The following is a 14,805-nucleotide window of genomic DNA, read 5'->3' as shown; positions in this document are numbered from 1 at the left end:
CGAAAGCCATACTTCTTTGATGATCTACTCCCAACAATGAATGAAAGAGCATTAGATGACAAAGTAGCAGCAAGTAAAGTAATCAAAGCAGAGTCATTTTTCCTCCATTCCTTATACTCTTCTGTAAGCTCAGTAATACCAGCCTCTGTTGTGGTCTTGTATTGAGGAGGACAAGGTACAGACCCATCAATATATCCCATTAAATCACACCCTATCAACATTGACTCCATCATAAATCTCCAAGATACATAATTGGTGTCATCCAAGCGAATTGTGACTATATTGCTGAAGTTGGAGAGTATAGAAAACTGTAGCTGATTGTTCTGATGCATCGTTCCAAAGGCTGAAACTATGATTCCTTCAATATACAAAACCAGAGAAAACAAGAATTCCTTTCTTGAATATCCAAAGAAATACCCCAAAACCTAGAGTAACTATAATATGAAAGCAACTTAAATCTTTTCACAAAACTGAAAAGAAAGACCAATTGTTCAAAGTAGTCTCAAAGTCTTCTGTGTCTTTGTTAACAAATTCCAACTGAACTCAAATGGTTCATATCAAACAAGAGACATATACCGAATGCCAGTACAAGCAGTTACTTCTTCACTAGAACCAAATAGAGAAATATGACATTCTCACAGTAGCTTCTTTTAGCCAACATGTACAATTACTCTTCCATCAACTACGAATACTCCTTTACCAAAAATCAACTTTTGGCACACAACTAAACATCTAGCAACAGATCTTCAATCACTCATCAAAAAGATATGCTTCAATTATCCCAGACAACTTCAGAGTTGAGAAACGTTATCCCAAATTGTCAAACTATCAAACATATCTTCAAATTTCTATAGGAATTCCACAAATGGTTCACAAATTTACACTGCTTGATAATCCCAAACTGTACTTCTATCAGCTCGCAGAATGAAAATATATCGATCAATTTCTTAGCAAAATCTAGAGTTTCAAACTTCTTTAATTCCAATGAATCACCATGAATCTTACACTAAAAAGAATAGCAGGATACTTGAAACACAAATCGAAGGCTTCGAATTCACAAATATCAATAATCTCGATCGAATTTCCAAACTTTCCAAATCTACGAAAGATGACAAACTTATCTGAATCAACAAAGCAAGTATATGTGGCGGCTTCAAGAAACACAAGCAGCTTGGGCTCCAATACCGATTACCGATGATGAAGGAGGACTGGGCTTCAACGAGCATGACTGGATTTAGCGGCGGCGCATTGCCGGGAATCGAAAATTGGAAAACTCTAGGTTAGGGTTTTGATTTGGGGAAAATGAAAACTAAAAATAAAACTAAGAGGCTAGGGAAAGCGGAAGCAAGAGATAAATGTCCAAGATCAAAACCAAGGCTCTGATGCCATGAAAGTTGAGCTATTGTATCAGAATGAAGGAAGAAGAAGGCAAGAAGAAATCAGAGAAAACTAGAAAGATTTTGTTCATTTACATACTTGGATAGAATATTACAGAGAGAATGCTTTTATACTATCTCAAAATAACCACATCTGGCCTAATACCTATTATACCCTTAACAGTAAATGTAACACCCCAGGACCCATTCCGCCGTAACACGATATTGTCCGCTTTGGGCCCACCGGCCCTCACGGTTTTGTTTCCGGCAGCTCAGGAGCAGCTTCCCAGGAGGTCACCCATCCTGGGATTGCTCTAGCATCAACATGCTTAACCTCGGAGTACCCATCCCCTCCGAAGCCGCTGAGCCACCAAAAGGCCTCGTGTTAGATTGGAGGTGGGCATGTACATATACAGCACATAACCCCTCTCCGTTTGGCCGATGTGGGATATTACAATCCACCCCCCTTGGGAGTTCGACGCCCTCGTCGGCACACTCGCACCACACGGCAGAGTGGGTCTGATACCAACTGACACGACCCACCCCGAAATTTCACCCTGAAACCCAGAATAAGTCGTGCGGGGACCACCTCCAAGGAAAATTTACTGAAAAGATTGAGAAAATCTCCTTTGCAGATGGACAACCCTAACTCGAAAATTCCAAATTTCACTCTGATACCATTTGTCACATCCCAGGACCCATTCCGCCGTAACACAATATTGTCCGCTTTGGGCTCACCGGCCCTCACGGTTTTGTTTCCGGCAGCTCAGGAGCAGCTTCCCAGTAGGTCACCCATCCTAGGATTGCTCTAGCATCAACATGCTTAACCTCGGAGTACCCATCCCCTCCGAAGCCGCTGAGCCACCAAAAGGCCTCGTGTTAGATTGGAGGTGGGCATATACATATACAGCACATAACCCCTCTCCGTTTGGCCGATGTGGGATATTACAATCCACCCCCCTTGGGAGTCCGACGCCCTCGTCGACACACTCGCACCACACGGCAGAGTGGCTCTGATACCATTTGTAACACCCCAGGACCCATTCCGCCGTAACACGATATTGTCCGCTTTGGGCCCACCGGCCCTCACGGTTTTATTTCCGGCAGCTCAAGAGCAGCTTCCCAGGAGGTCACCCATCCTGGGATTGCTCTAGCATCAACATGCTTAACCTCAGAGTACCCATCCCCTCCGAAGCCGCTGAGCCACCAAAAGGCCTCGTGTTAGATTGGAGGTGGGCATGTACATATATAGCACATAACCCCTCTCCGTTTGGCCGATATGGGATATTACAGTAAAGGCTCGCCATAGGAAGTTGACGGGCATTTGACTTGGGAAGCCTCCGCTTGGCAATTAAATAATCAAATCATTGTGAGTGGACGTTTGTTTTTAAATTAAATGCATGTGATAGCCTCATATTTAATGATAGTTGATTTTTATATTATTGATTCTTAATTAGTGGAATAATTTCCTTTTACGATTGATTTCTGCGAAGTATTTTCGGAAGTAATTATTCATATTTTGTTTGTTAACTTCGCTATTTGAAAAGTACCGAAGATGGGATCTTTCGGTAGAGCCATACTTTTATAGCCTTTTTTGTGATTGGCAATTTTCATTATTTTGGAGAGTTACCGAAAATGAGATTTTCGGTGAATGTGTATATGGATAGTTATGAGGAGAGTATGTATATAAATGCTAGCTAGCCATATGTGTCTGTCCACCTTAATGGCGTAGCATATAACCGCATTATGGTGTGACGTGAGCGTTGGACGCGAGCGTAGTAGCCCTATATGAGTATCTAATTCATATAGGGGGTATGGGCACATATTTATACACCCGTCTGTCCACCTTAATGGCGTAGTATAGCACCGCATTAAGGCGTGACGTGAGCGTTGGACACAAGCGTAGTAGCCTTGTATGAACTTCTATTTTTCCTTATATTTTCATAAGAATTCATACAAGGAGTATGGACGAGTGTAGATACATACATATATATTTGTATTTTAGCTTGAGAGGCTGTATTTTATTAAGTCTTAGAGACTAGTCGGAGCTAGTTGTGTTTTTGCCAGTTTATGAGTTGAGCGCTTTTGAGTTGCCGCATGCAGTATATTTTTCTATGAAATTAAAATGGGAATGCATAAATATTTATAATAAATTCATTTGTGTCCACTCACTCTAACGTGTTTCAAATGTTTTCCTCTGGGCCCTTCGTCTTAAAATGCCCAGTGTGCAGGTTAGCCAAATTGGGGTCGGGCGTACATGGAGAAGAGGCATAGTCAATAGTATAGCTTCCGCTCATATTTATAACTCTAGTCCATTTCTCCCCTAATAGAGTTGCTCTGAACTAATGAATTGTTTGTTGTGGTATTTTATTTAGTTTAAATAATTAGGAGATGTTGTGATTTGGGGGAGCATGAAGGCTCCAGGAGTTTAAGGTTGGATTTGGTTTATTAGAAGTGTATGTAGGTTTTTCCTAGGAAGGGTTGTCTATTTTCAAGGGAGATTATGCCGAATTTTCGGTAAATTTTCCTTGGAGGTGGTCCCCGCAGGATTTACTTCGGGTTTCAGGGTGAAATTCGGGGTGAGTCCTGACATCAACCGATTTCAATGTAGAATGTGTCTTGTTGCACATGCAACGTAGAAAAGTTGAAGGTAACAAACCTGTGTACTTGAGCAGCATTTCTCCCCATGACCTATTGGGCATGCGAGTTTTGAACCTGTGAATTGTAGTTTTTTTTTTTTCCTTGTGGCTTCTGTTTCGGAAGCTAATAATAATGTGCTTGTTTGAATATATTTGGTGCTCACCTATGATCAATTTGGATGTGCTCTCTATTTTTTTTTTTTTTTAACTTCAAAGAAAATTTTGTCATTTGTACTCAAGTAGAGGGTACAATACGAATCGGTCTGTTGCCATGCGAACAGAGGACAAGTAAGATCATCTGATTCGTATGAGGGTTGTATCCTCATTACAAATTTCGGCTCAGAAGGAGCCTACAATCTAATAGCAAATAGATCATAGACAATTGTTTCTAAGCAAACTAAAAGCAAGAAAATAAAGATCCTCCATGTGAAAAGCATGGAGCAAGAGCAATTGTTCTGAAATAAACAAGAACAAAACTGAAATAGCAGAAAGGAAAATATAAAAAACTTCAAAGAACCTCCTTGCCCTTCAAGCTAGGGCTCGGGGGCACTGCAGGTGGAGTCATGGTAGGAGTCAGATCTTCCTGATTAGCACTTTTGTTTGGCTTCGTGTTTTTAGAACCGATGAGATGCTCACGCTTCTTCTTTTGGCCTTTAATTGCAACCAGTGCTATCTATTTTTCTATCCACATATTTTTATTTTATTTACAAACTTCTCATTTAAATCTAATTGATGATTGGTTCTCACCATATAGGGGGTGTGTTAATAGTAAAAAAAGGTGTGTTAATAGCACCACCCTTTCCAAATTTGTGCCTTTTACACAACCAAGTCCTCCCCAACCACCAAGTGCCAACCAACGTGCTAAACAACTGAGGTCAGCCCAAGATGTAGCAAATGCTTCAAATAATACCCGTCTAAAGGCAAGAGCTTTGGATGATATGACAAAAAAGTTTAGAGTGATCACTGAAGCCATTTCTGGAATGACTCCAAAGTTTGAAGGCTTAATTAACGTTCTCTCAACAGAAAAGGATCTTGCTGATATGCAAGGGAAACTTTGTGGTGAGTTTCGAAAGATGGAATTCCTAACTTTAATGCAGGTATTTCACATCACTAACAAACTATCTAAAGAGCATGACTGATTGAGGGTCTTCTTTACCATGACTGATGAGGAAAAGAGAGACTACATAATCACTTTTCTGCAATGTGGCTTAGAGTGAATGGAGGCTTAGACTAAGTCTGTCATTTGAGCAATCTTCCCTTTGTTGCTGCTTTGTTTTGAAGATAATAACTTCTTGAGACCTTTCAATTTATGCCATGTCAAAAGTATGGTATTGTGGTTATTGTTTGTTGAATTGGTAGTTTGGTACCATGGCTATATTTCGTGTTATTTGAAATATTATGGAACTTAATTTGTTACTATTATGTTGAAATGATGTTGGTGCATGAGTAGTTTTTTTTTTTTCTTTCAGTTACTATTGAATTATATCACAGTCTCGTGATTGATGAAGTAGATTGTTAGTTGGTTTAGGTGATTAGTTATGCAAGACTTTGAACACATGCACTTGAGTCAACCAACATATATAGTTTAGGTGGTCTGATGAATATCATCCAAGAATATTCACATCTTTAAAAAGAAGAACAATAAAATTGCAAACACCTAACTTCTTTTCTTATAGGGGTATTTTAGTAATCAAACTAGTTTTTTTAATTCCGATTCCATATAGTAAGTAAACAATAATAATCATAATTAGTTTCATTTATGTTTGATTCCTTATAATAAATAAACAGTAGAATGAAATGAAATATTTCAATACCGATTCTTATTTATACCGATTCATGATAAGTTATATTCTAAGTTAGTAAACATTGAGACTTTTGATATTATTTTGATAGGGCTTAGCCGCTATGGTTTCGTTAATATTTATGAATTTGGTCCTAGCTCAAAAACAAAAATAAAATCGAAAGTTAGATCTCTGTTCATTGATATGATGATAATGGCATTTAGATATTCCAGGTCTTAACCAACGGGAAGGGAAAAAAGAAGAAGAGTAAGAATTAATATATGTACCGATCAGCCTTTTCATCACTTGGCTAAACTCACTTGACCACTTTAAAACACAAAGTCGTGCGGAAACTGCACTCCGAAACCCAAACCCCAAATGGCCGGTAGTGGAGGTGACGCGCCGCCTCTGCCGGCGTCTAACGGCGGCGAATTCCTCCTCTCCTTGCTCCAAAAAAGCCCCACACCACCACTACCAAGGTCGCTCGCCCCATCCCCCGCACCAGCAGCAGTCCCCCGTGCTCGATCCCGCCGTCGCCGCCGTGGGCCCCACCGTGCCTTTCCAGCAGCCGTGGGGATCGTCGCCGCCGTCGTCATCCAACGGCCGAGATCATTATCCCCATCAGATTCCGAGCCCTTCGTCGTCTCTCTGGCCCAATTCGCTGTCTCCTCCCCCTCCTTTCAACTTCGTAGGGTTTCCTCAAAACCCTTACTCCTCTCCTCCTCAGTTCGGCACCAACCAATTCAATCAAATCCCAGAAAACCTCGCCGACGAGTTGAGGAAGATCGGCCTGGCCCAGCAGAAACATCACCAAGAACAACAGAAGCTCAAGTTCGGATATTTACCCGGCGATGTAATCCGAAACCCGGAGTTGTCTTCAGCAGCTCCCGTTACTTCCTCTGAAATCGCCAAGCTCAGCAATGGCTTGGACCGCAATCTCCACTTGAATTCCAGCAATTCGTCAGCTTCCAATGAGTTTCGTCGTGCGAATTACGGTTCCGGGGAGGGGGAATTAAGAGGGGGCGGCGGAGGGGAGAGGGGGAAGCAAGTTCATAGGACAATGCCGCCGCCGGGGTTTGGAAACAAGCCTCGGGGAGGAGGGAATTGGGATTCCGGGGGTAGGAGGGGAGGCATGGAGTATAATGTGGATAGGGAGAGGCAGAGTTCTAGTGGATTTGCGAGGAATAGGGAGGGTTCTTTTGACAATGAGAGAGTGAGAAGATTGGCAGGTGAAGATGGTGGGATGAGAGGAAATGGGGATGGTAGAAAGGGGCTCAGTGCACAGCTTGATCGCCCTGGTCCGCCCGCTGGCACGAATCTCCATTCGGTTTCTGCTTCGGAGATTGAGGAGTCGATGATGAATTTCGACGGTGGAGAGAGGGCAAGAAAGGATAGTGACGGGGTTGAAGATGTTGGCCAACACTCGCTTGAGGAGGAAAGGGATGACAAGATTGAGGGGAAGCAACACCATAAGGTAAACCTTTCTCTATTACCATATATGTAATCAAGGTTTTTGAATATTATGGCAGTTTATGAAAGTGAGTTTCTTTCCAAAAGGCTAAAGAGAATTAGAGTTGATGCCTCCTTATTTGATACATTATATAGTTTGATGAAGGAATGATAAATTAGCTTTTCGTATTGTCACACAGATAGAGTTTGATAGCATTCTAATAGAAAGAAAGTTAATTTTCATCCCCGGGGTGACTTTAATAGGTATTAGAAATTTCATTTTCTTCCAAGTGATTTTCTTTTTCCTATTCTAGTTTGTAACAAATAGCTGACCTGAGAATAATTTATAAATTTCATTACCAGGATTCAAGATCAGATGACAGAGGACAACACCAACTTAGCCAAAGAATGAGATCCTACAAAAGACAAACGCTATGTCGCTTTGACATAGACCGATTTAATGCTCCTTTTCTTGAAATTTTTGACTCCCTGATACCAACTGAGGAAGACAAGGCCAAGCAGAAGCAATTATTAACATTATTGGAGAATATAATATGCAAAGAGTGGCCTGATGCTCGCCTATATATCTATGGATCATGTGGCAACTCATTTGGAGTTTCTAAAAGTGATATTGATCTCTGTCTGGAGATTGGTGAAGAAGATATTAACAAATCTGAGATCTTACTCCGGTTGGCTGAACTTCTGGAGTCAGACAAACTAGAGAACGTACAGGTGAATGAGAATTCTTTTTCCTCATGAATTCTTGACAGATTAAACTCCACTTTTTGGAATTGATTAACCTTAATGCTATTTACTATGAATGAGTCATTCTATTGACTGTTGTGCTTCTCAAAGAAACTATGTCTGTGGCCTTAATTATAACCTGACGATGAGAAGTGATCCTCTGAGTGGCACAAGAAAACACAAATATCTCTTTTGAGTTCAAAACATTTTTTCCATTTCAGTTTACTACTTAAAACTTAAAGGAACTTTGCTAGTATTTTTATTTGTAGATATACGTCACATGCACTCTAAAATGTGTACTAGGGATAGCCTAGCAAAGGGATTCAGTTGGGTTTGAGCATGAGTATGATGCTTATTCATTCTCTTTGTTTTCTTTTTGTTTTTTCTTTTTGGAAAAATGGACTTTGCAATTGACTGGCCCTCAGGGGATGATGCTTGATCAAGCATCAAACCAACGTACTCTCTCATCGCACCTTTATGAGTAGGTGACTGATTTTAGAGTTGCTTGTTTATTAAGCATATAGTGCAGTTACTATTCCTTTTGAGAGGACCATAAGTTCATTACAAAAGAAACAAGTATAGAGCAGTGGATGAGAAATCCATTAATCTTAGTGAGCTGCAAATAGAGGAGCTAGATTGTTGGAGTTACTATGAATGCTCAAGTATCTATCATCTGTAACATGTGTTTTGAACACAAACTAGTTGTCCTTGAAGTGAATGATAGTTCTCATCATTATGTACAAGTCACATCATTCCTTGTCTATATTAAAATAGTTATTTTCCTAGGGCAACACAATCTTAGTTGTTTTTATGCTCTTGAATCTTTTTATTCTATATTGTTATTTTTGCAAGTAATCCTGTTTATTTTCAGGCATTGACACGTGCTAGGGTACCCATAGTAAAGCTTATGGATCCTGTCACTGGAATCTCCTGTGATATATGCATCAACAACATTTTGGCTGTGGTGAATACAAAGCTTCTTCGTGATTATGCAAATATAGATGCAAGATTACGACAATTGGCTTTTATTGTAAAACATTGGGCCAAGTCCAGAGGAGTCAATGAAACTTATCATGGAACCTTATCGAGCTATGCGTAAGTTAACTTGTAAGGTTATGCTTCAGTTCCCAGTTTAGTATTCAAAAGGTCTCTTGGTGATGCCAGCAATCTTGATTGTAGGCTTTACCTACCAAATAGTCCTGTGCTATGATGGTACTACCAAGAGATAGTCTTTGCATTTTGGAAATTGTCATGGTAGTGAATAGTGATGTCTGTGGTGATGTGGTTAGGAACTGTTTTTTGTGCCTTTTACATGAGTGACAATGTTCCACTTTGTTTTCAGGTATGTTTTGATGTGTATTCATTTCTTACAACAGCGGAGACCTGCTATTCTTCCCTGTTTACAGGTATGCCTTCAAGCAGAATCACAGAATATATCTACAAACAAACTTGACATTTGATAATTTTATGTGTGATCACTACTTTTGTTCTCTATCAGGGAATGCGGGCAACATACTCTGTCACTGTAGAGAACATTGAATGTGCTTTCTTTGATCAAGTAGACAAGCTTCAAGATTTTGGATCCCATAACAGGGAAACTATTGCTGAACTTGTGTGGGCATTTTTCAATTACTGGGCATATAGCCATGACTACGCAAATACTGTCATATCTGTTCGTAGAGGAAGAACAATCAGGTGAGATATAAAATCTGATATAATTGTGGTTATAAAATTTGTGGTGAACCTTTTGGTTTCTCTCTTATTAAATGCTTTCAAATGGAGGATCGATATATTGTCTTCAAAGATATTTTAGAATAGTTACCGTTGCCTCTCTGGTAGTAGTAGTATTGTGTCATGATGCTATTATACACATTATTTGAAGCTAAATTCATACTGTATATGTGGGACTTGAACCGCAATGACGCCCAGCATTTCATTCATCAATAGTTGTTTGACATTGAATGATTGAATTTGGAGGAACTTTTATACTCTTGATACTGATTCTTTTGGTGAGAATAGGACGTAAACCCTCACTCTTTTTTGTGGCTTGTTGTACTATTATTGGTGTGGGGAGATTAGGAAGTTGGTCAAAATTTTAATTATGATGTTTTGGTGCATATATGTGAGACTATCAATTAAATTATTGCAAGTGCAACTAACCAATTGTTATATGTGATGTTAATTTGGTCAGCAAGCGGGAAAAGGACTGGACAAGGAGGATTGGAAATGACCGGCATTTGATATGCATAGAGGATCCTTTCGAGACATCCCATGACCTGGGACGAGTTGTGGACAAGCACAGCATAAAGGTTTTGAGGGAGGAGTTCGAACGTGCGGCCGAGATATTGCAGTATGATGCAAATCCCTGTGTCAAGCTCTTTGAACCGTACGTTCCTAGCGTCTAGCCGTTTTATTAGTTTCTCTTTTTACATTATTGGATATTGTTTACTAGTTGAGCAAAATTTTGGTTGCAGTGTGGCACCATGGTAAAGTGTGCTACTTTTGTAAAGTACGTTGTTACCACAGTTTCATCGATGTTTGTTATGTGTGTAGCGTTTTTGATGTTAAAGCCTCTAATTTCCATTTTTCCTTTCAAATGTGCAAAGTATTGTTTGCGAACACTATTGGGTATGAGTTATGACTTTTATCAGTCTGGATATATTGCTAATAATTGTGACCAGCCTCATCCTCGAGTTTTGCGTGTGTTGAAGAGGAAAAAGAGAACAATACTGTTTAGTCTGACCTTCAAGTTTAACATTTGGTTCTGTACAATTTTCGTTTCCCGAACTTCTGATTGTTTACAATCCAGTTCAACTTAATAGAACCAAACATGTTGAAATTTATTGACGTTTCATCAAGGAGAAGTTGGAGTCGAAAATTATTAATAGCCTTATTTCCATACTGAAGTCGGACCAAAGGTCAAAAGTTGGTTTCTTAAGTGTTCCACCGACAAGTTGAGCATGCTCAGCACACCTATCTTGGCAAAGAGATCTGCTCTATATTTTGTTCCACAACTCATTGCGAGTGGTAAACAGAGTCGGCTTCAAATTTCAATTGTCTATAGGGTTTAGGGTTTACTGTTCATAAGCCTCCAAGAAATCACTGATTTACCCCTATTTTTTATTATATTCACAGGATTGCTATTGAGTTTGAGAGAGATAGTGACAATTGTGTAAATTACTAAAAAACAGAGAATAAAATGGGGGTAGAATAATAATTTCAGCAGTCTGGGTGGCCAGCTCAATTACTATTATTTCCCAGCTTTTTTCTTTATTTACGGGTCTGCCAATGCAAAGTTAATGTAATTTTGTCATCAATGTCATCAGTATATGTATAATTACAATACTGTCCTCAGACTGTTTAAAGTTACCTTTATGTCATGTCATTTTCTGTTAATTACACAATACCATTTGAAAAGTCAAACCTCTCTCCCTCCTCTCCCTCCACTCATAATTACACACTAATCTGGTAATTATGAGTGTGACATGAGATCTGAATCCTCTCCTCATAACTTTCTCCTAATATTACCTCATAAGAAAATCTTGACTGTTGATTCTCAATCAACGATGTAGATGTCTCTTGCTTCAACTTTTGAGATATTATCTCATCTCTTCTCTAACATCAATCTCATCAATTCATCAGAATCTTGGATATCTCTACTCAGGAAATGAATAAACACGACAATTTGCTCGAGAGTGTGAACGTTGTTGCTCCTGTGACCTCCGTCGCCGACATTGCTGCTGTCGAGAGCCTCCATGGTGGAGAGTTCTGTTGGGGACGAAGTCTTTAGAGGGGAGGACTTCCATGGTAGCGGTGAAGGTGTTGTTGCCTCCAAATTTCCCTCAATTCTCATCACCTTTGACTTCAAATTGCTTAAATTTTTCACTGAGAAAAACTTATTTATTTACCCAGAAAACTCAAAAGTGATAATAAAGATGGATAAATGGAGATTTCTAGCTTTTGGGTGTTGAAACGAATTTTGAAAATTGGCTGGATTGTAAAGATTAATTTTACATGTTTGAAGTTATCAAGTTCAAGTTATTATAATCCATTTGAAGCTGTGAAATTTTGATTGATATTGCAAACTGAATTGTTTGTTTTGATAGTTGGATGGCAGGTGAGGATTTAGTGTGGATTTGCAGAAGGCTGAAGGTTTTACATCCTAGCTATGATGATTGGTTACCAGTATATGCTCTTTGGACTTTGAATTTCTCATATCCTATGATGAGAATTTGGGAAGAGTAAGAGAAATGAGAGAAGAGATGAGATAGTATCTCAAAAGTTGAAGCAAGAGACATCTTGACCGTTGATTGAGATTAAACGGTCAATATTTTCTTATGAGGTAATATTAGGAAAGAGTTATAAGGAGAGGATTCGAATCCTATAACATATGCGGTGTGCTAAAATGTGATTAATTAAGTATTGCCTTGGACAGCCAAATTGCACAAGCTTGTTAATTATTGAAGTTGACTCAGGCCAGCTAGCGACGGAGTGTACCATATTAAGTCTATAATATGAGACCCAAATGAGTTGAAATCCTACTCTATCACATCCATTTGCCATGGAAACCATTACGTTCTTCATTTCTCTGCTAGTTCTCTTTGCTTCTCTTTACTATTTCTTCTGTAAAATTATTCCTAGCCCCAGGCAACAAGTAGCAGGATATCAACTGCCGTTGGGAAGCACAGGTTGGCCCATCATTGGTGAAACCCTCGAGTATCTAAGCACAGCCAGAGACGGTGTGCCTGAGAAGTTTATAGCAGATAGAAGGAAGAAGTACTCTGATGTCTCGGCATCATCGGCTGCAGCCACAGAAGGCTCGTGCAAGGTGTTCAAGACGTTGTTGCTCGGCGAACCTATGACCATGCTCTTGATTTTTTTTAATTATAATTTGTTGTTTTTGCAAGTAATCCTGTTTATTTTCAGGCATTGACACGTGCTAGGGTACCCATAGTAAAGCTTATGGATCCTGTCACTGGAATCTCCTGCGATATATGCATCAACAATGTTTTGGCTGTGGTAAACACAAAGCTTCTTCGTGATTATGCAAATATAGATGCAAGATTACGACAATTGGCTTTTATTGTAAAACATTGGGCCAAGTCCAGAGGAGTCGATGAAACTTATCATGGAACCTTATCGAGCTATGCGTAAGTTAACTTTAAAGGTTATTTTTTAGTGCCCAGTTTAGTATTCAAAAGTTCTCTTGGTGATGCCAGCAATTTTACCTACCAAATAATCCTGTGCTATGATGGTACTACCAAGAGATAGTCTTTGCATTTTGGAAATTCTCATGGTAGAAATGTGAACTGTTTTCTGTGTCCTTTATCATGAGTAACAATGTTTCCACTTTGTTTTCAGGTATGTTTTGATGTGTATTCATTTCTTACAACAGCGGAGACCTGCTATTCTTCCCTGCTTACAGGTATGCGCCTTCAAGCAGAGTCACAGAATATATCTACAAACCTGACATTTGATAATTCTATGTGTATTTGATCACTACCTTTGTTCTCCATCAGGGAATGCGGGCAACATACTCTGTCACTGTAGAGAACATTGAATGTGCTTTCTTTGATCGAGTAGACAAGCTTCAAGATTTTGGATCCCATAACAGGGAAACTATTGCTGAACTCGTGTGGGCATTTTTCAATTACTGGGCATATAGTCATGACTACGCAAATACTGTCATATCTGTTCGCAGGGGAAGAACAATCAGGTGAGATATAAATTCTGGAATAAATGTGGTTATAAAATTTGTGGTGAACTTTTGGTTTCTCTCTTATTAAATGGTCTCAGATGGAGGATTGATATATTGTCTTCAATATATATTTTAGAATAGTTATTGTTGCCTCCCTGGTAGTAGTATTGTGTTACGATGCTGTTGTTGTACAGTTTGAAGCTAAATTCATACAGTTTATGTGGGACTTGAACCACAATGACGCCGAGCATTTCATTCATCAATAGTTGTTTGACATTGAATAGTTGGATTTGGATGAACTTTTACATTCTTGATACTGATTCTTTGGGTGAGAATAGAACGTAAACCCTCACTCTTTTTTGTGGCTTGTTGTGCTTTTATTAGTGTGTAGGGAGATAAGGAAGTTGGTCAGAATTTTAATTGTGATATTTTGGTGCATATGTGAGACCATCAATTAAGTTATTACAAGCAACTAACCAATTGTTAAATGTGATGTTAATTTGTTCAGCAAGCGGGAAAAGGACTGGACAAGGAGGATTGGAAATGACCGGCATTTGATATGCATAGAGGATCCGTTTGAGACATCCCATGACCTGGGACGAGTTGTGGACAAGCACAGCATAAAAGTTTTGAGGGAGGAGTTTGAACGTGCGGCTGAGATATTGCAGTATGATGCGAATCCCTGTGTGAAGCTCTTTGAACTGTATGTTCCTAGCGTATTACCTTTTCACTAGTTCTCTTTTTTAATTTATTGTTTACTAGTTGAGCAGAATTTGGTTGCAAGTACGGTCAAGTGTGCTACTTATGTAAAGTACGTTGTTACCATAGTTTCATCGTCGTTTGTTATGTGTATAGCATTTTTAATGTTTTAGCCTGTTATTTACACGAGTAATTTTATTTACCCATATCTATTTGTTACATACACACCCCACTTTTTTGTTACAAACTTAAAATACCTATGTTACCCCTCCCCTTTCTTTTTAAAAAAAAAAAAATAGAAAAGAAAAAGAACAATAGTCTATGACCTTCATCTCTGACCAAATCGATGATAAGAATGGCCTTGTAGTTCTCGGTTCGTAGGTCGAAGAAGTCGGGGGAGAGGGGTCGTTGTAGGATGG

At 39.2% G+C, this 14,805-nt stretch overlaps 2 protein-coding genes across 2 annotated transcripts; both read left to right on the top strand.

The window, feature by feature from the left end:
- The first annotated feature begins 6,174 nt into the window (after positions 1-6,174).
- On the top strand, positions 6,175-10,591 carry LOC101313262. Its single transcript, XM_004308380.1, has 7 exons — positions 6,175-6,459; positions 6,524-7,270; positions 7,609-7,977; positions 8,861-9,084; positions 9,332-9,395; positions 9,488-9,684; positions 10,181-10,591. Exons 1-7 carry the CDS (start codon positions 6,175-6,177, stop codon positions 10,392-10,394), a joined length of 2,100 nt encoding a protein of 699 aa, XP_004308428.1. The 3' UTR covers positions 10,395-10,591.
- A 1,959-nt stretch (positions 10,592-12,550) lies between these two features.
- On the top strand, positions 12,551-14,591 carry LOC101312976 (poly(A) RNA polymerase cid13-like). The gene is made up of 5 exons (XM_004308379.1): positions 12,551-12,817; positions 12,916-13,139; positions 13,351-13,414; positions 13,509-13,705; positions 14,196-14,591. The coding sequence occupies exons 1-5, from the start codon at positions 12,551-12,553 to the stop codon at positions 14,419-14,421; spliced, it is 978 nt and encodes a 325-aa protein (XP_004308427.1). The 3' UTR covers positions 14,422-14,591.
- Positions 14,592-14,805: the final 214 nt, after the last annotated feature.

The sequence above is a fragment of the Fragaria vesca genome, linkage group LG7 (genome assembly GCF_000184155.1).
Source record: "Fragaria vesca subsp. vesca linkage group LG7, FraVesHawaii_1.0, whole genome shotgun sequence".
Classification (NCBI taxonomy): domain Eukaryota; kingdom Viridiplantae; phylum Streptophyta; class Magnoliopsida; order Rosales; family Rosaceae; genus Fragaria; species Fragaria vesca.
The sequence above is the reverse complement of the archived record's forward strand: the minus strand, read 5'-3'. Positions and strand labels throughout refer to the sequence as shown.

What these genes read in the sequence shown, in the direction of transcription:
- LOC101312976 (XM_004308379.1), top strand. Translation starts at nt 12,551, where the DNA reads ATGGAAACCATTACGTTCTTCATTTCTCTGCTAGTTCTCTTTGCTTCT. An exon ending in GGAACCTTATCGAGCTATGC is followed by an intron (nt 13,140 to 13,350) that starts GTAAGTTAACTT and finishes CTTTGTTTTCAG; the next exon opens with GTATGTTTTGATGTGTATTC. An exon ending in CTATTCTTCCCTGCTTACAG is followed by an intron (nt 13,415 to 13,508) that starts GTATGCGCCTTC and finishes GTTCTCCATCAG; the next exon opens with GGAATGCGGGCAACATACTC.
- LOC101313262 (XM_004308380.1), top strand. Translation starts at nt 6,175, where the DNA reads ATGGCCGGTAGTGGAGGTGACGCGCCGCCTCTGCCGGCGTCTAACGGC. An exon ending in TCTCTCTGGCCCAATTCGCT is followed by an intron (nt 6,460 to 6,523) that starts GTCTCCTCCCCC and finishes TCTCCTCCTCAG; the next exon opens with TTCGGCACCAACCAATTCAA. An exon ending in ACAAACTAGAGAACGTACAG is followed by an intron (nt 7,978 to 8,860) that starts GTGAATGAGAAT and finishes GTTTATTTTCAG; the next exon opens with GCATTGACACGTGCTAGGGT.